This window comes from Canis lupus, chromosome 7 (assembly GCF_003254725.2).
Source record: "Canis lupus dingo isolate Sandy chromosome 7, ASM325472v2, whole genome shotgun sequence".
Classification (NCBI taxonomy): domain Eukaryota; kingdom Metazoa; phylum Chordata; class Mammalia; order Carnivora; family Canidae; genus Canis; species Canis lupus.
In genome coordinates, this window is record NC_064249.1 from 32,028,340 (window position 1) to 32,050,150 (window position 21,811).

The 21,811-nt window shown below is 35.9% G+C and overlaps 1 protein-coding gene across 7 annotated transcripts in view; it reads right to left on the reverse strand.

Moving 5' to 3' along the window:
- Positions 1-21,811, reverse strand: part of RGS7 (regulator of G protein signaling 7) — a 581,011-nt gene that overhangs the window by 55,858 nt on the left and 503,342 nt on the right. For all 7 annotated transcript variants that reach the window (XM_025430511.3, XM_025430510.3, XM_049112368.1 and 4 more), the window contains 3 exons: positions 20,563-20,627; positions 19,623-19,699; positions 19,431-19,512 (listed from right to left, as the gene is read on the reverse strand). In XM_025430511.3, coding sequence (XP_025286296.1) covers positions 19,431-19,512; positions 19,623-19,699; positions 20,563-20,627 — 224 coding nt within the window. The remainder of the gene's footprint in view (positions 1-19,430; positions 19,513-19,622; positions 19,700-20,562; positions 20,628-21,811) is intronic.

Consider the following 21,811-nt stretch of genomic DNA (forward strand, 5'->3'; position numbering starts at 1 on the left):
AGTTCTGTTGATTCAGGACTAGTCACTGATGCTCTCAAATATCAGAGTCCTGTGACAGCAAAACCTGTGCAATTTTATTTATTTATTTATTTTTCTTAAAGATTTCATTTATTTATTCATGAGAGACGGGGGATGGGGGGTGCGCAGAGATATAGGCAGAAGGAAAGCAGGCTCCATGCAGGGAGCCCGATGTGGGACTTGATCCCGGAACTCCAGGATCACCCCTGGGCAAAAGGCAGGCATGCAAATGCTGAGCCACCCAGGCATCCCAAAACCTGTGTAATTTTTAAACCTGTGTCCTGCATCAGTATGTTGAGTGTCATCCAAAAGAGTGTAAGCAGGAAAGAAGGAGAGCAGGTATTATTAATTCACTCATAAATTCAAACTATATGCATTTAGTGTCCACTAAATGGTACTGTGCTGAATATAGTGAGGAGCAAGCTAACTGTAAGAGTGAAGACTCTGCCCTCTTACGGAGGATGGATACTACTGCACGCATGCCTGCCATCTCATTCCCAGTAATAAAAGTCACTTGTATAAGATGCTTTCATATTACTCTTTAAAGTTTTGTGTTGCTTAGTATTTTAAGAGAGATTATCAGCTCTCTCTTAAAAATACAAACTTACTGTTGAAAATATTTAACTGCCTTAAAAGTTAACATGGGTAGTAAGATGCATTATTTAGTTTAGGAATTACACCTTCATGTTCTTTCTCTGGGGATTTGGCAAGGAAATCACCTGGCACAACTGTGAAATGTGTAGATGGTCAGCCCTCCCGTACTGACCTAGAGCTCTGTGTCTCCACCTCCTGCTTAGAGGTTACTGGAGATGGTTCCATCAGCACTTGGCATGAATCACCCATGGCAATGACAGGAATTTCATTCATGCTATGGTCTGACCTAGTTTCCTCATTTCCATCCAATTTCCAAATTCTTTCCATTGTTTAGATTCCACTATGGTAGTCATCCTCCAAGATTGTAGGTGATGGTCCCTAGTAATCTCTTTCTCCTGGTATTCACACTCCAGTGCAGTTCTCACACTGTAACACCAATGGTCTGTGGGAATAACAGACTATGGCAGAAGTAATGATATGATACTTCTGAAATTGGGCTACAAAGGAGTACAGTTTCTGACTTGAGGCATGTATCTTTAGGATACATGCCTTTGTATCTTAGGGAGCCATGGGAGAGCTAGGTTTGAGTAACCTTTTGTAGAGCTCTTTATGGTCAGGAGCTGGAGCCTTCTCCCAATCACCATGTGAATGAAGTGGATTCCCCAACTCCTTCACATTGACTACAGTCCTGGTCAACATCCTGACTACAACCACATGGGAGACCCTGAATCAGAACCAACCAGGAAAGCAACTCCCAGATTCCTGACCCTCATAAGTTGTGTAAAATAATAAATGTATGTTGTTTCATGCTGCTAAGTGGGGGTAATTTGTTATGCAGCAGTACATTTACTCAAGCTTCAAACCCCAAATCCAGCTCTTTGGTTCCCAAAAGTCTTCAGTGATTCCACTGGGTCAAAGTTATCTGCCAACTTTTCTTCACAACCTTACCCTTTGTGTTCTAGTCTCCCTTCTAAAGCACGATTGCTAAAAGAACCATCAACTATTGAACAATGACTATGTGCTATGTACATATAAGCAACCTGCACACTTTATCTCAGTGCATTCTCAACGGACTATGAGGCAGGTATTATTATCCATCTTTAATAAATGAGAAGCCTGAGACTCCAAAGTGTTTAATAAAATCACATACCTTGGCAAGTTGGTATTTGAGCCACGTATTTTTAGATGCAGTGTTCTCCTGATATGTGATTCTCCATCAAACTGGGTGGCTATGCTAGCTACCCCCAGGCCCTCAGCATTTAGGACAGAAAGAATATAACTGGAGAGAAGCTGTGGTGTGTAGAGCTTTGCTTGTAGGAGGAGCGGGGATGGAAGTGAGAAGCACAACGTTTCTGTCTGTCAAGTTTTATGTAATCCATCATTTGAAATTAGTTCACAATCAAATGTTGCTCTACTCTCTCATCACACAAAGAACTAACATAATCCCTTATCAGGCTTTTCTAAATTATGTAAAAGCAGGCCCAAATTAATACTATTGCTCTTCTTTATAGTAAAGATTTTGTTGCAGAAATCAAAAAGAAATCTAATATGAGCCAATCTCACTTTTGAATGTCCATGTCAGAATCCTAAGTAAATAAGGACAAACAAAATCCAGTATCACATTAAGAAAACAATGTATCGTAACCAAATGAGGGTTATTCTGGGATTTCAGGTTCAATCAACTTTAAGAATTCTATTAATAGAATTCACATATTATTAACAATGTAAAGAAAAAACATGTAAAAAAGCCTGAGGGAAAAAATTCTTCAATTATTCCTACTTAAAGCAAAAGAATACTCTATATCAGTTCTCTTTCAAGGGTTCTACAAGATCAAAAATATTTTCATGAAATTCCATGACATTATTTGTCCTTTTTCACTGTCATTCTCTCAAGAGTGCTCAGTAGTTTCCCAGAGGTTACTGGCATATGATAAAACAACAGATTGATGGGAAAGCAGACATGAGGACACAGCTGTCTTCTATTGAGCTAAAGATTAACATGATTTTCAAAAGGGTAAAATAGTGCCACTCTTCTCACCAATTTTTCTTTAGTATATAAAATATGCCATATTTCACCAAAAGTATATAATTAATTACATAATTTGTTACTTATTGTTCTTTTAAATAAATCAACAGATAAATATTTTTAAAATATATCAGTTTTAGTTTTTAATACAGTAAATTCCAACAGATAAAACTCATATAGACAAAAAATTTTTAAGGTACACAGTAATTTTTAGGATTGAAAAGAAGTCATAAGACCTAAATGTTTGAAAAATAACACCTATATAAGATACCAGTTAAAGTCCACTTTCTTAATTATATACATTGTTTTTTTTAAGATACAAAAGAAAACACTGTAACACCAAAAACTGAAAGCAAGTTAAGAAAAAAATGTGTAAAAACTGCATGAAGAAAATTTAAGATGCTTGTGAAAGACACAGAAGTAGACATGAATAAATGGAATGGATGGGATGACTCAGCTTCATAAAGAAGGCGATTCTCCCAAATTTTATATAAACTTAACATCCCCTAATTTTTTTTCCAGATGAATGGTTCCAAAGCTCTATGGAAAAATAACTAGGAAAATACTAAAATGAAGGACACTAAGTGAGGAGTGCAGTAGGGGTGAAGGGAGCCAGCTTCACCAACATTGCAACGGACTGAAATCAAAACATCGTGGTGCAGAAGGTGAGATCCCCAGCCTGGATGACATCTTCCTCCCATTTAGTTATCTAAGTTATACTTTGTTTCCCCACCTGCATGGCTCTCTGGTATCCAATGTCCAATGATCATACTTCCTGTTTTGTCTCTTTTCCTTCACTTCACATTTTTCACTTTTCCAGCATAATTCTACTTTGTGGTGTGGATTTCCAGATGTGTTCATCTCTTAAAAAGGCTTATTTTACCTTTAATAAAATTGGTTTCATTGAACAAGTTACAACTTTTGTTTTCTTTGGTTTATTGTAAGCCCTAGCTTATCTTATTTTTTTTTTTCTCTTCCTGAACTGTCCTGTTAACCTCAGGGCCTGGCTTATTATGGGGAAGAGCTCATTTCTGGCTCCTTCCAAGGGAAGGAAAAAGCAAGACAAAACTCAACCTCTCTTCAATTTCCTCATCTGTGAATGAGGGCTAAAATTAATGTCAAACTAACAGAGTGAATGGTAGTAGAATATACCACCCCAAAATATCTCACTTTGGCATATTTGAGCAGTGGTCACTTAAAAAACAGCTTTCTCTAAACTTCTTTTATCTGCCTAAGGATATATCCTCCAAAAGAATATAAAGTGTCATAAATTCCCTCCCTGGGAGTTTCGTCAATCAAGAACACTGACTCTTATCACAGGAGAGGACACTAGAGGTCCTCACCACACCCGGATAAACCCAGTCACAAACTATCAAACTTCTTATCTATACTTCCGTGGAAGTCACCTCCCCTAAAAATCATTTACTCTTCCCTAAGAGGCCTACATCCCCTTCCTTTTCCCTATCAAGATGATATTTAAGTCTGTATTCCAAGCTACCTCAGGAAGTTACTCATTTTTTCTGGGTATCTTTTACAGTTGCATGAGGTATATATGTTAACAAACTTCTGTTTTTATTTTTTCAATCTGTCTTTTGTTATAGAGATCTCAGCTGAGAGCTCAGAAGAGTAGAAGAAGAAAAAAAAAACAAAAAAAAACAAACAAAACAAAACAAAAAAAAAGAGTAGAAGAAAAATGATTTTTGCTCCTCTATAAGAATTATGTGAAGATTACAAAGAAAATGTGTAAGCAATCACGTTCCTTGCCAATATCAGATTTATTCAGAGATGCAAAGGTGTCTTGAGGACCACCTAGCATTCAGTACTAGCTTCTTACTTATTCCTTGTGGGATCTTGTGCAACTCCAGTGTCCCTGTGGCTGAGATTCCTCGTCTAGTAGGAGGAGAACATCACAGTACTGCTTGGGGTTGTTGTGAGTATTGTTTGAGGTAATTAATGTATATAAAGTGCTCAGAACAGTGACCAGCCCCTGGTGAATGCTCTCTGAGTGCTATTATCTACTGCCCATCTTTCTTCCCATCATTGGGAAAACAGAGGTATTGGTTCTCTCAATGTTGCCTTCCCTCTGGGGAGAGAGCTGCAGGACCCAAGAGTACAGGACCTCATTCTCTTCCTTCATAATTAAAGGAGACCAAAGAACCAACCAAGACAAGAAAAAATAATTAATATCAATGTCACATCTCCCTGTTTCTAAAGCACAGAAACAACCATTCAGTCTCAGGGATGGCTGCTTTATTTTTAAATTTGTTTTGTTTTGTTTGCTTTTTGCTTTAATGTGCTACTTTTCAGGAACTTGAAATTTGATGAGAGGAAAGACCAGTTTTAGGTCACCTAGACGACAGGTAACTATTGTCTGCTATTACCCTTGTTAGTGTGGTGAAATATCAGGCATTAATGAAAGTTGCTGAGGATAACCACACAATCATGTGGTTCTTTCCTGGTTCATTTTTAAGTAATTTAAAATGAAGAGATAAAATGTAGAACATCATATGAAGAAATAAGATAACTACCTGCACATTTTAAGAGGTTTCTAGACCTGGTTTTCTCAGAAAGAAAAAATACTAAGTATATTTTCTCCTGAATAAAGTATTGTCTGAGGCGGAGAGTGTATCCAAGTTGTAACCATTTCTTTAAAGTAGTAAGTAGGGGCACCTGGGTGGCTCAGGGTTTGAGCGTCTGCCTTTGGCTCAGGTCGTGATCCTGGGGTCCTGGGATGGAGTTCCGCATCAGGCTCCCCACAGGGAGCCTGCTTCTCCCTCTGCCTATGTCTCTGCCTCTCTCTGTGTGTCTTTCATGAATAAATAAAAAAAAATTTCATTAAAAAATAAAGTTTAAATAAAGGATGGTCCTATCATAAATTACTATAGTGGAATGGAACCTTTTTAGAGGAACTTCCTCTTCAAGATAATCAAAGATGGTATGAACCTGAAATAATTATAACAAGTTATATTATTTTTATCATGATAAGACTCCCCCAAACATAAAATAAGATGCAGCTTCTTGGTCCAGATTCACACAAAAAATACCAACATTCTCAACATTCTAGTTAATGAAACCAATGACAGAAATTATTTGAAAATTTAACACCACTCCTCACAATAACAATAGCCTGCACAATCTATTCAGTTTTTCATCCAGTAAGAAAAAGGAGCAGTCACTTAATGTACACTAAATTTCAAAAGCACGTTATCTATTTTAGAAATGGAAAATGTATGAAAAGCTATGCTGATTATAAAACATACTAAAAAAAATTCAGTCAAGTTCTCTGTGGGAATGCATCCAGCCTGCTTTCTGGAGTCACTCCAGAGAGACGTCAGGTCTCTCTGTCTCTGAGGCTGAGTGGAATCGAGACAATTTAGATGATTGCTCTAATGTGTGAAAATCACACCCTGGTCCTACTCAATACCACCTCACAGGCTAAAAGGGAATCAGCTATTAATTCCTTGTGCAAAGTTATAGACTTTGATCATGGAAAAAAATGTACAATCAAGGAGTGACCTTCACTGTTGATAATATAACACCTAGAATTTAAACCTCCAGCCTTTCTTCCACCCTCTTCCTCCTCATTTCCTAGAGAGCTTACTATCCATATAATCTATAATATAGGGAATTTAAAATCTGAATTGATAAAAAGCATTATGTACCATTTCTTTTCATTAAGTTAACTGAAACATGATGTTTTCAAATTTCTGTCCAAAGTCCATTAACCAATAACTTTCCGATTGCAGTCTTCTCCTAGGGAAAGCACTAAATCAATCTTAGGCATAAAGGGTGGTCCAAGCACTGACCCAAGGGAAGGGATCCTTATGCTGGCAACCCTGGACAATTCAGAACACGAGATCTCTCTGCCCTCTGATACCATCCACTGAACAAGGATGAAAACATTCTTCATTTAGACAAAATCTGTCTCCTTTTATCCAAAATGAAGTAAGATAAATCTACTCTTTTTCCAGTGACAGCTGCTCAAATACTTGAAAATGGATGATTAAAAGCATCCAGCTTTTGTGCCCTAAGCTTAATTTCTCAAATCCTCTCACTCTAGCATATCTTATCACACCTTCCTACTCACCCCCCATCATCCCACTCAGCCTGCTCAAAAGATGGCCAGGATTTCTAATGTTACCCCTGAGAGTACAGTGCCAGGGGTGGGATACCACTCTCCCAAGTGTGTTTTGACCATCTCAGAGTGTGGAAGAAGTGTGCCTTCCCTATCTGGGGCATTATGGGTCAATTAAGAGGTTCTAAAATATTTTGTCAAGTATAAATGTGACACATGCTCCTTGTAAAATTAAAATTACCTATATATCAAATACCCCAGATTACTACAAATCAATATTTGGCATATTCTCTCCTGTTTCTCCAGGCAGCTATTTTTTTTTAAAGCAAACCTGGGATCATATTACATATAATTATATATTCAGACAATTGCATTTCATATTTCACTCTAGGTTTTCTCAACATTTTAAAAATTCTTTGAACTTCTCATCCTGAATGGTTAGGTAACAGCTTATATTGTAGATCTATTTTATTTAACCACCCCTTATTGCTGAATACTCATGCTAGCTCAGATTTTTATCTACCTTTATGTATTTAACCACTCTAATTTCTTTGCATGGAAATTAGAAATTAGAAATTTTGGATAAGTTAACATACTGGTGCAAAACATTTTGACTTTTTATTCATATTGCTTAATTAATTTTCAGGAATGCAATGTCAATGCACACATCTACCATAACATTTAGCAGAGATTCTCTTCCTACTGATCTTGCCAGGATTACTAGGATTAATTTAAAGTTTAAAAAAAAAGGGACTAAAGAAAATTGGCATATCTTTCTTTTAATTTGCTTTTTTCATGACTAGAAAGGATATTTTCTTATTTGTATTTTTTTGTGTGAATTGTCAGTTTAAGCCTTTTTTCTAATTAATTAACTACTTAATTATCTTTTAAGTTTTAGAGAGATAGAGTCAGGGGAAGAGCAGAGAGAGAGGGAGAGAATCTTAAGCAGGTCTGACATCCACGAGTCCAACTCAGGGCTTGATCTCACAACTCTGAGATCACGTCCTGAGCCAAAATCATGAGTTGGATGCTTAACTGACTGAGTCATTCAGATGCCCCATCTTTTGTCTACTTGTTACGTGAAATCACAATATTTTTTTCTGAATTATATAGTTATTTTATACATTAAGAATACTAATATTTATTTATCATGCTTACTCCAAATATTTTTCAAGGATTACCTATTCTTTTGATTATGTTTTTAAACATAAAAACAAATTTTTAAGTTAAATTTATTTGCCACTTATCTTTGTGATTTCTTTTGATGTTCTTATGCGTAAAAGTTTCCCCTATCCTAACATTAGCTAAATGTAAACCTGTTTTTGAGTAGGATGTTTGCTCCTTTTTTCTTTTGATTTCTTTTCTTCTTTCTCTTCTTTCCTTCAGTTTCTTTTATTTCATTTCTAAAAAAGATATGCCTTTTAAATGAATTTTCAGTGTTTTGATGTGAATAATAAAGTGATAAATTACTTTTTTCTGACTAATTTATTTTAAGAGCATTTGTTGAATAATCAATCTTGTTCTATTTATTGTGTGATGTTTATTATATGCTAAGAGCTTAAATATATTTATGTTCATTTTAGAACTATCTATTCTACCATTATCATAATGGTAGAATTTATTTCTTGCATATTTATTGACTTATTTGTTGCCTCTTAAAATGATTTTCACATTTATCCCCAATCTTTTAGATCATGGTTTTCACCTATTTTAATTATTAATTCCATATACCTTTGGTCAATTGGAGTAGCTTCAAGTAAGATTTTTTCCTCCAAGAGAGTATGTGGGTAATATAGTAACACAATTTCATTTTACCTGAGAATTTCTGTATTTCCATTGTACATGAAAGACAAATTGCGTACATGTAATCTTACTCCTTTAAATTACATAGAGGTTGTTTCACTGTCTTGCAGCATAGACTCAATTTTAATTGTATGTAGCTAACCATTTTTTTCCTTCCTGGATAGCACACATAATATCCTTTTTTTGCACTTACAGCATATAGTTATGGTTTATCTTTTCTTAATGTATAGAGCTAATGAAAACAAAATTTTAACTTGAATAAACAGACGTATATGCTTCCAGTAACTTCCAAGTATAGCAGGATTTTGAGAATCGAAATTTTAGCTAATTTTAGGTAAAATGGTTTTGTCAACACTGGACTGGATGTACCACCTACTGCAACGGAGAAATCTTAAATGCCTTGCTAACTGTGAGGATGGATAGGCAGAATGAATCCGTCAGGAGTCAGAGAACAAGTGGGGACTTCTGTAAGTCTCGCTTTGTCTCTGCTCAAGTCAGGAGAGAAGGGCTTTAAGGAGACTCATGTGAGACTTTAACATGTGTTTCCTATAGTGTTAGGGACAGCTAGATTGGTGAAGGCACAATATTGAGAAAACAGAACAAAAGGCTGTTGAATCAGCCCGTGACAAGAAAAGAGAGAGTTGAAGTTTTGCAAGTGAGTGTGCTCCTAGGGTTCAATGGGACAGAGAATATGGGCTTCCAGAGGGCCAGTCATAGTCCAGACAAGAGAGAGCTGGTATGGGTCTTCTAAAGTGCCTATCCAAGAGGTCCTCCTGGTGGAGGGATGAAGAGGCAGCCAAGAAAAGCAATACAATAATCCCCTCATATCCACAGGGGATATAGTCCAAGACCCCCAGTGGATGCCTGAAATTGCAGATAGTACTGATCCCTGTATGTGCTATGTTTTTTCCTATACATGCACACCTATGATAAAGTTTAATTTATAGATTAGGCATAGTAAGAGATTAACAACAATAACTCATGATAAAATAGAAGAATTATAACAATATATTGTAATAAAAGCAATGTGAATGTGGTTGCTCCCTCCCTTAAACTACCTTACTGTACTGTATTTACCCTTTTTGTGATGATGTGAGATAATAAAATGCCTACATGATGAGATGAGGTGAGGCAAAATGATGTCGGTATTGTGATGTAGCATTAGGCTACTATTGACCTTCTGACAATCCATCAGAAGGAGGATCATCTGATTCTGGACACATGGTTGACTGTGGGTAACTGAAACTGTAGAAAATCAAATCACACTTGAGCAGGGACTTATTATAGATATTGCTGGAATCCTGAGGGCTGAGGAAGAATTACATAGCTAGCCAGATTAGGGATCTCTTCTCTCTAATCAAAGACAGTTGCAAGCAGTAAATCCCCAGAGATAGGGGTGTGGTCAGCCAAAGCCTATACAAACTCCTAGAAGAGAAAGGTAGCTTTGCACGTCTCCAAGTCCAGAGGTTATGAACAAGTCCAGAGGTTATGAGAGCTTAAGTCAACTTAGCAGTCGAGTCAGTTAAGAAGACGGCTGTTCTCAGCATCTCCAGCTCCTTCCATTCCATCTCTGGATGTGTCAGAAATCAGGACTAGTCAGATGGGAATAAGGAGTAAAGAAGCTAGGTAGGAAAAGACAGAAGAAACTAACAATTGCCTCCTTCCCCACATCTAGGACCCTAGGAAAAAGAAGCCTCAAGTTCAGATTAGATGTGTAGTTTGAGTATGTCTTATAACTGTATATTTGATCAAAACTATGTTTGGGAATCACTGGAACTCTAGGATATTTCACCTAAGAGTGAACAGAGAAATCATGTTTTTTTTTTATTTTTTATTTTTTATTTATTTTTTTATTGGCTGTAGGAGAACTAGCATGACAAGGTATATTTAAAGGGAAAAATGGGAACCTAAAATAAAGTTTCTTTACAATCACTGGCATATACCATACCATTTTAACTTCAGCATATTTATGTCAAATCCACCCCATATTTGGATAGCCTTTCATATGTAAGAAAAAGATCTCTGTTCCCTGAAGTCCTTTTTCCTTGGGATAATCATAATTGACCAATGATTCCAGTCATTCCTGTACTTCATTGAGCACTATATTCTTAGCTCATCATTTTCATGATAATTATTGATGTAAGTCTTCATCCCACTTGTCTCAAGATAAAAATTTCTCTATCACAGGGACAGTATCTTATTTATCTTTGTGTCCTTAACCTTACAGTAAGCTTCCATAAATGTTGGTTCAAAGATATACCAAATGAATGAGTCAATTAAGGAAATAAGTTGTTGCAATAAAAATTTAATGCTTTTACTTTATTCCATTTTTTCTTGCCAATCAATTCTTCTAGTAATAGTATATTTAGAAAAATGTATTCTATAGGAGTAATGAAATCTCATGATGTACTTGTTTGTTTAATGTGCACAGTAAAGCATAATTTGCCTCAAAATAGCATGGGAGTGTACACATTATAGCAGTACAACTAATTCTTTAAAAATGCAAGTGTGAATTTTTCCCATTCTCTAAAAAATTATTTTGAATATAATTATTCCCATCCAGGAGAAACTAATGACGAGATTTCCCAATACTATGTTCATGGCCTACAGAGCATTAGCTTGATCCTTTGAAAGATATAAAAATGCCTGCAAGTCATTTTTGTGGGACTCTACTTTTTACCACTCTGATTGCATATGTCAAAAATGCATCCAACATATAAGGCAAATAAAATTAAGTACACTGAATAAAACAGAAAACCAATAAATAGGCTTCATCATATTCTAATTCAGGTCATGTATATACAGTGAACAAAGATACACAGTGAAAGAACTAGTAGATTTTCTCCAAGAATGGACCTGACTTAGTAGATAAAATTCATTTTTATCTTCCACCGTCATGTAACACTGGTATGTCCTTGTGAGCAGACATTTTGTTCATTGCTTCTGTGACATGCCCTCTGTTTCACTTTAAAAAATATGTTTTTATCTGAGCTTTAAAAAATTATAGACATTTTTTGACCAGCTTTGAGTTCATAGAAAAACTGTATAGAGTACAGAGATGTCCTGAATGCTCTCTCACACACCCCTCACCCATTTCCCCCATTATTATTTTACATTAGCATAGTACTTTTGTTACAATCATTGAGCCAGTATGGATACATCATTGTTAACTAAAGTCCATAGCTGACAATAGAGTTCACACCTGTGCTGTAAATTTTAGGATTTTGAGAAATGTATGACATGTATCTATTACGATATCCTCCAGTTTAGTTTCACTGCTCTCCGAATTTCCTGTGCTCCACTATTCACCACTTTCTGCCTCTCCTTCAACCCCTAAAAACTATCTGTATAGTTTTGCCTTTTTCAGAATGTCTCAGAGAATCATACAGTACTTTGTCTTTTTAGATTGGCTCCTTTCACTTAGCACTATGCATTTAAGGTTCTACTGTATCATTTTGTAGCTTGATAGCTCAATTCCTCTTATTGCTGAAAAACATTCCAATGTATGAACCATGGTTTCCTATTGAAGAACATTCTGGTTGTTTTCAAGTTTTGACAATTGTGAATAAAGATTCCATAGGCATTCGTATGCAGGTTTTTTTTGTGGACATATTTTCAACTCATTTAGGTAAATACCAAGGAGCGTGACTGCTATATCATAAGGTAAGAGCATGTTTACTTTTGTAGGAAACCACAGAACTTTATTCCAAATTAGCTGTACCAATACTTAATATTTTACTTCATTTCTTGCTTGTATGGTTTCTGAAAATAAATCTGATGTAATTATTATACTTGCTCTTCTCTATGGATAAGGAGTTCTTCCCCTCTGGCTTCTTTCAAGATTTTTTCTTTGTCTTGATTTTCTGCAGTTTGAATGCAATATGTCTATGTTCAGATTTTCTATTTACTCTGGTGTTCTCTGAGCTTCCTGGCTCTATGGTTTGGCACTGATTTTTGGAAATCAACAGTCATTGTTGCAATTATTTCCTTTCTGTCTTTCTTATCTTTCTGGTATTCTCATCACATGTATATTACACCTTTAATAATACACAGTTCTTGGATATTCTGTTCTAATTTTTTTTAGTCTTTTTTTTCTTCTCTAGTTTAGTTTTGGAATTTTCTATTAATACTTCTTCAAACTTTTTTCTTTTGGACATGTCCAGTCTATGATGAGCTCATTAAATGCATTCTTAATTCACTTCTGTTATAGTATTTTTTATTTATTTTTGTCTTTAGCATTTCCTTTTGATTTCTTCTTAGAGTTTCCCTATTTCTGTTTATATCTTACCTCTGCTCTTTTGAATTGTCCACTTTTCCCATTAGAAGCCTTTGCTTACTCATCATACTTTTTTTTCAAATTCCTGGTCTGATTATCTCAATATCTTTGACATATTTGAGTCTGATTCTAGAGCTCGATCTGTCTCTTCAAACTGTTCTTTTCTTTCATGATATCTGCAATTTCTTTTTGAAAACCAGACATGATGCACTGAGTAAAAGGAACTGAGGTAAGTAGGCATTCAGTGTGTAGTTTATGTTTATCTGACTAGGGGTTAGACTGTGTTTATTGTTTTCTGTTTCTGTAGTTATTAGGCACTAAAATTTTCTCTGAGATCCTTGTTTTTATCTTCTCAGTTGTCTTGGGGAAACAGTCTATACATCTTAAACAAGACCTGAGATGTACAGTTTCTTTCCTTGGAATCCCGTGTCGTTACTTAGGAGCACTACTGATGTGGTGGTTTTGCCTGAGTGAGGAGAAACTCTATGATGCTACAATTAAATCTTACTCTTTTAAGGAACCTGTGGTCCCTGGGCTGTAACATTTACAAGTTCTCTTGAAGGCAAGTCTTTTTATGAAGAAGATAATGTTCTGGGCAGATCTAAAAATAGTTCCTTTTCCCTTTCCTCTGTGAGAAACAGGACAGGATTTTTCTCAGATCTTTGTGGTGTCAATTTAGAGTAAATCTTCTGGAGCTAACACTCACAAAAAATGTGGGGCCTGCCCCTAAAACTGGGCTCCTTTGGAGTTTTCATTGTCAAGTTTGGCTACACTGAGCCTGCAGCAATTTGTCCATTTGACCTCAAGTTTTCTTACCCCAGCACTGGTTCCTGTACAGGCTTCTGCTCCCAGGATTCTGCCCTGGTCAGTTATGATTTACTGTAACCACTTATCTGGCTCTCCAATTTTGAGGACACTAGTTTTCCCTAAGACATCATTCCTTGCTGGATCTAAGAACAATTGCTGATCTTCAGCTTTTTCTTGTAATGAGAATTGAAGTCACAGCTTCCAAGGTCTTTATATGCTGGACTGAAAGTCTTGATTCTCTTTTCAAAACTACTATTGTTTTTTTCTTACTATATATGTAAACATAGCCTCTACAGGAACCAGTGCTGCCTCCCATAGCATGTCTGCAGGAGTATTTGTAATTGTGGTCTTGTGCTTTACAGTTTGTGGTACAAATGATGTTCCTTTATAGTACTGTCTCCAGAGTGTAACTTTGGCGCTCCCACTAGGCAATTGTGAATTTTCCAGGTTAGTGGAAGGGTGATATATTATATATAGCCAACTCTTATGGCTTGCCTCTCTCTCTGTCTACGTTATTTTATTTTTCCTTCCCTTCTCATGTGTCATCTGTTTGTTACTTAAATTCTACATATGAGTGATCATTTGGTATTTGTCTTTTTATGACTTATTTTGCTTAGCATAATACCCTCTAGTGCCATCCACACCCTTGCAAAGTGAAGATTTCATTTTATGATGGTTGAGTAATATTCCATTGTATGTATATACCACATCTTCTTTATTTATTCATCAGTTGAGGGGCATTTGGGCTCTTTCCTTGTTTTGGCTATAGCAGTTAGTGCTGCTATAAACATTGGGGTGCATGTGCCCCTTCAAGTCACTATTTTTTCCTTGCAAATATAGATTTCGATTTATTCATTTTAAAATTTTTAATTTAAATTCAATTTAGTTAACATATGCTATATTATTAGTTTCCGGGGTAGAATTTAGTGATTTATCAGTTGCATATCATTACATCAAGTGCCTTCCTTAATGTTCATCACCCAATTACCCCATTCCCCACCCACCTCCCCTCCAGTAACTCTCAGTTTGTTTCCTATAGTGAAGAGTTTCTTATGGTTTGCTTTTCTCTCTGTTTTCATTATTTTATTTTTCCTTCCCTTCCCCTATGTTCGATCTGTTTTTTTCCTTAAGTTCCACATATGGTGAGATCATATGGTATTTGTCTTTCTCTGACTGATTTATTTCACTGCTGCAAATGGCAAAATTTCATTCTTTTTGATGGCTGAGTAATATTACATTGTATGCATATACCACATCTTCCTTATCCATTCATCTGCCAATGGGCATCTTGGCTGCTTCCACAGTTTTGCTATTGTGGACATTGCTACTATAAACATTGGGGCATAGGTGCCCCTTAGAATAACTATATTTGTATCCTTTGGATAAACACTAGGTATTTGTGTTCCCAGTAGTGCAAACACTGGGTTGTAGGGTAGTTCTATTTTTAACTTTTTGAGGAAGTTCCATACTGTTCCAGAGTGGCTGCACCAGTTTTCATTCCCACTAACAGTGTAAGAGGGTTCTGCTTTCTCCCCATCCTCACCAACATCTGTTGTTTCCTAAGTAGTTCATTTTAGTCATTCTGAGCAGTGTGAGGTGGTATCTCATTGTGGTTTTGATTTGTATTTCCCTGATGCAGAGTGATGTTGAACATTTTTCATGGGTCTGTTGGCCATTTGTATGTTTTCTTTGGAGAAATATCTATTTGTGTCTTCTGCTTATTTCTTAACTGGATTTTTTATTTTTTGGGTGTTGAGTTAGATAAGTTCTTTTTTATACTGAAATTTTACTTTCTAGTTGTTTCCACATTGGTCACCCAGAATCCAACATGGCTTAAAAGAATAAGCTTCATTCCAATCCTACCAAATTAAATTTCCAAAATATGAAGACACCTTTTTTGAATCTTCCTACTCTTAAGTACACTAATCTCTTTAATAATTTCACAATTTCTTTTCTTATTTTTGACTTTGCCCCTTCACTCTTCACCTCAACGATAGTTCAACTGTATTTTTTATTTTATTTTTTTCAACTGCATTTTAAATTTTTTTTAAAGATTCTACTTATTTATTCATGAGAGACACAGAGAGAGAGGAAGAGACACAGGCAGAGGGAGAGGCAGGCTCCATGCAGGATCCAAACACGGGACATGAACCCGGGTCTCCAGGATCACGTCCTGGGCTGAAGGCGGTGCTAAACCGTTGAGCTACCCAGACTGCCCCAACTGCAATTTTTTAAAAGTATAGTTTCTAGAACTGGGCACACTCTAAAACTGAGTTCCTTAACGCTGTGACAAGCATAATTTTTACTTCAATTAAACTAGTTGCTAAAATTCTATTAATACAGACCATGAATGCATTAGCTCTTGAAGGGGCTTCAGAAAAATATTGAAACATCAAATACACAAATTAACCCAAATTCCAAATTACCTTTGACATTTATTACAATTTGGTGTATTTCTCCCACTATCTTCTTGAGTAGTGAGTTTTTGACAATTCTATCTGGAATCCCTGACAACCGAAGAGTCCTTCTCGGTGTTAATGACTTCATTTATTTATTTTTCTTGGAGTAAACATGAGCACGCTCAGAGATACTATATTTTTTTCATAACGGCATTAAGTGCAATAGATTGATTACACTGTGTTACATGACCTCATGGCTTTTTAAAAAGTAAAATCATATTTTATGTATATATATATATATATACACATATGTTCTATATCTTCAAGTGGAAATTCACGTAATATAATATAGTATTTTAAATTATTTTTAAAGTATACTTTATATACTCTGAGATGCTTTCTGAGATTCCCCTCTCCTTACCACATTTCTAGCTAATGACTTCCAATCTATTTTTGATTACATAAATGCCAGAGTAGAACCAGATGAAAGCAAAGCAAAGCAAACAACACAATGTAGCAGATCACCTTTACTTGAGATAAAGCTTCATGAGGATTAATTGTTCTCTGTTACTTTTTTTATTGTAACATTATCAGTAGGATTGTACAAGAAATAAAATGAAAAACTCCATAAATATTACTAATGAAATAACTCCATTTCTGGTTTTTGAAAACAAAGATACTTTATATACTGATGAAACTAAATCCTTCCAGGAAAATATACTTTTTGTAACTTAAAAGCCTTTCAATTAAATTGTGTTATAAATCTGTGAAATTTGAATAGAGTGTTTTTTATTCTAATGGAAATATTGACCTCCAGATTTTAAGACTTACAGTGGTCAGTTCATATGTTTATAACTAGTATTTCAAAACCAAAATAAAAATAAGGGCATTCTTTGTGATCTCTTTCATGTATTAATAATTTATGCCAACTAGAGTTATTTATATCTTTATAAAAATTTTAGATTTTTCTTGAAATAGTATATAGGTTACCCAAGATTATTCTATTTGAATATAGGGGATAGGACTTATTGCAGCAACACTACTGGAACTGGTCCTTTGGGGTTCATATTGTATAACTACACCTGACCATGGTGTTTTCTATATGGCAGTTGGGTTCCCCTAGATCAGGAATGTGTGGCCTACAATGTTTGAAAGATGGCTTGAACCAGGCTCTTGAAAACAGCAAAATGAATGAAAATGAATATTCAAAAACTATGAATAAAATATAAAAGTAAAATATACATATAACAAGACACTTGTAAACATAGCTATATCACATATGCAGTGCTGCTAATTCTTTATCTCCCCCCCCCCTTTTTTTTTGCAGAATGGAGGCATGCAGGGTCTCATTCTTGCTATAGCTGCTTTCTTTAACTAGAGCTACTCTACTTCTTCAGTGCTCCCCTTTTTTGTGACTCAATCTCTGGAGTAGGAGATAGTTGGTTCAGGTTTGGCTCTGTCACTACTAGCTATGTGTATATGGGCAAGTCATGTAAATCCCATGACCATGTGTATTTTCCTCCAGAAAACAAATATGTGGTCATATCTATCTTAAAGGGTTTGTGACTAAAATGCTTCCATTGGATGTGAGTTTTAGGAATCAAGGACTGTTTTAATCAACATTCCATGCAATACAATGTCTGGCACATATTGATACAGAATAAATGGTATTTTCATAAGATGTTGCACAGGTATGCCATGTTCAGATATGGCTTCTTATGGAAACAGTGGTTAGTCTTTGTACTGGCAGATGGCCACAGGACTGATATATAAAAAAAGTTGAGGACAAAGGCTACCACTCAGTTCAAAAAGTTGGAGAGGTGAATAGAGAATAACCTCTTTGAAGAGGAGAGTCAACACAATCAGATCATCCTAGGTAAGCTAGTTGGTAAACATCAAGGAAGGCCACGTTGTTGTAATTCTCCTATTGCCTAAACCTAGGACATAGTTTCCAAGCTCCTAAAGAATAGCCTAAATAAAATGGAAAGTATAGCAGAAACAAAGAGTTTAGAAATAAAAGACTGATACTCAAAGAGATCCCACAGATTAGCTTCCTCAGCATCTGCACCTGCGATATGTCATCAGCAAATAGAAGTTGAATAACGGAGATGAAGCCCATGGCTCCCAGGTGGTTTCTCCCTCTAGGTGCTCCTTGGGATGGTTTTCTGATTGTAAGCCTAGTGAGGGATGCAGCAGGGAAGCCCCTGGAGAGCATTCATATGTGCTCCTTGCTGAGGGGAGACACGGAGGACTGGATAGAGCAAAAACAACTGTAAACAGATTCTGCCTCCAATAAGGGCACACAGAAGGCCAGGGAGCAGCTGAGTAACTTATAGGGGATGGAGCAGGGGAGTGCATGGAGGTGGGATCAATTGACATGCTCTGTGAGCTTGAGCAATTGCCATAGGATGGACATAGGCAGTGCAGGAAGTTGTGGAGTGAATTCTCTTGGGTTGCAGGAGGATGCAGGCCATCAAAGCTGAACAAGGCTAGAGATGGGCCACCAGATGTCCAGAGGCATATAGTGGATAAACACAGGAACATAATGTATTGAGTAGTTTCTACATTGCTTAAAACAAACAAACAAGCAAACAAAAATCCTACTTCATATTCTTGTAACACTTCTGCACATGACCTTATAATCCTTTTTCACCACGAGGAACAAAACTCGATCTGAATATTGAATAGGGAAACCAGTTTAATTCTAATTCTAATCCTTTGGGTATTCAAAAACAGAAAAATTCAATAATATAGAATTTAACAATTGCATTGCTATCTGAAATTGAAACACACATATCAAGAAATCTTTGGAAAGCAGATATATTTTGGTCTGATCCTGAAGGTAGTTGAGAGGAAAGTTTTTAAAATATTCTCATCAACCTTGATTTGTCCAATGCTATGAACTTGATATTTATTCTATATTTATGTAAATATTACTCCCAAATGCCCTGTCTGTATTTAAAGAAGTATGTAGAAGACAAATGCATAATATCAAAATAGAAAGAAATATATGAGATTAGACATGTTTTCTTACGAATGCCCATAACCAGTGTTGAATTCCTTGCACATAGCTTTCTGGTATTAATCAAGGACATTCATTACTTGTTACTCTGAGTCACATGGTTTATGTAAGACTGCTTTGTTGAAGTCTTGCTTTGTTGCAGTCTTTTTTCTTTCAAGGATATAAAAGTATCAAGTATTTCAAATGCCAAGAGTGATGTGGTGGAAAAAATGTATAGCTTTATAAATTAAACATTACACTCCTGAGTTCTGGTTATCTTACACAAAAGTGGCAATCTTTTCTTAGCTAAATCACCAAGATTTGGGGAAGAGTGATGGGGCTACCACATTCTTCCATCACTTTTTCAGGCATCCTTCAATTCCCAAATGCTCAGATTATGAAGTGGAGATAATGTTTGCACATTTGCTTACCACAGGTCTGTGGACGTCCCAGAATGCTCTTTCTTGGCTATCTAGGATCTTCCTTTCAATCTTGTCTCTCTTCTTGTCCACTCTGTCAACATCGTAACAATGAATAATAAATAATGTTAATTGTAGCCCCTCTATGAACAAAGGTCACAACACAACTTGAACAAATTTTCCAAAAGACTCACAAGGACTCACTTTGCTTGTGCTTCTGCTTGCATAAAAATGAACTCCCACTTTCGAGCAAATGCTCTCTGCAGCCTGGCCAGGCTCTCCTGAAAAATATACCACAGGTGAAGATGTTCTGGTATTCACTTTCACTACTCCCTTCTCATTTATCTACTGTGTGCATTTATCAAGAAAACAAATACCAAATTCTAACGTAGTATGTATACTTTGGTTCTCAATGATAAGTCATGCTTACTGAATGTAGCTCATCTTCATTTATATTAACAGAGGAAACATGGAAACCTATCACAAATATTAATTTTATGAATAATTGACTTTAGAGAACCCAGTAAACATCTAAAATACTAACATTATTTTGTTAAAAAAAAAAGTGCTCAAGACTAATCCATTGGATTTTTCTGTGCCATTTTAGTGAGGAACAGGAAAGCAATACTTTTCTACTAACGATTCCGTCAGTCTATCCAGTTCCTGATAAGAATGTAAACCCTCAGCAGCCTATTGCCATTTCTAGTCAGTGCTTCAAAGTCAGTAAATCACAAATAGCAATTGTCTGAACAAATTACATCAGATTAATTTTATCTGCTGATGGTGGTCAAGTTGAAGGTTTTGCAAAAACTATTTACCCATAGCAAATGCTCTTTATTTCTCTAAGTTTGGATGTCTTCACTATATATAGGACACATCTAATGTTTTTACCCTTATGTCAAGGTTAGCAAAACATGTTTGTCCCTTCTCTTGTGAGTTTGTGCATCTAGAAGTTCACTGTCTCCAGTGTGAATGATGAGACGAAGCAAGCAGGTCAGGGATTTGAGCCATTCTGACGCCTGATCCCTAGAATCTGGTCCTTAAAATCCAGGGGTGAAAAGTCAACAGAATCTCCAGAAATGACCATAGACTTTATTCCTGTTCATTTTATGACTCTCTTTGCCAGAAAGCCCTTGGTACTTACAGCTTCATAGTCTGCTAGTTCCAGCCTTGCCTTATTTTGCATTGTTCTCTTGCATAGGTAAACCGCTGTAAGGAAACAAAAAAATGAATCATTTCTTGCCTGCTTATTAACTGAAGGCACTCACTAAAAATAAAAATATAGCATTATAAATCAAGACATCTTGGTCTTTATCACTTTTTTCAGTCATAATTTTCTATCTTTATATTTTTTTGACAAAAATAAATAATGGTAGCATTTTTACTGAAACTCAAACAGTGGTACCTATGAGAAACTAGCTATGTTTAGAAAGTTGGTAACTATTTATTTTTATTAAATAAGGGGAAAATGTAGCCCTCTAAATAGCACCTTAAATGAACTTAAACATCTAGATATACAAATAACACTACTGTGTTAAAAAGAATTGCATGAAGAGGGAATCACTGGCACATTTAATTATTTTCATATTCTTCTGTCAACTGAAAGACTCTATTAATGTAAACTGAAGGCTTCTTGGCATCTCCTTTGCTATATTTTGCCATCATCATTTGTTTTGCCACTAGGAGAGAGGAAATTATAATATCTTTCGTAACTACAATATGACTACCTTTTAATTCCATTTTTCTGAAGACTCAATATCCTTGCTGCCAGGGAAAGCCCACTTGGGTAGCAGATTTATGAGATGGGTGCCAGAGGGAGAGAAGAGGGCTACAGCAGCACCGTCATTGAAAAATCATATTTCTTTAGTTATTTCAGGATTTTTAGCAACTCTTAGGATAATATCAAGACATTCAGAGCCCTCTGGTACAGTCCTGATTTCCAGGACATTTCCATAATGTGATATTTGAGTCTCATGAAATTCAAGATAAACTATATATTTTAGGTGCTGAATAAATCTGCTGGATGAGGACTGTCAAATACTACTTTTTGTGAGGTTAGTTCTGGGGGCGTCCTTGTAATTACCACCATTGAAGTAACCTGTGTCATCCTCAATTTTTGATTATGAAGTCCAGCTGATATCACTAAGGAACTATCTTACACAGAAAGCCTGAAATCACTGCAAACACTGATGCTGTGTATTCAATTTGCTCTAAAGTTTCCTTTATGAAGGCCAAAGCCAAGGAGAAAGCCAACCATGAACCTATGATAACATTACTACAGACACCAAGAACCCAGGAGATAATCTGAGAACACATCTTTCTACAACTGATCATGGGAATTTTATTTTTTCACTAATACTAGTAATTTTCAAAATCACGAATTCTCGAAATTA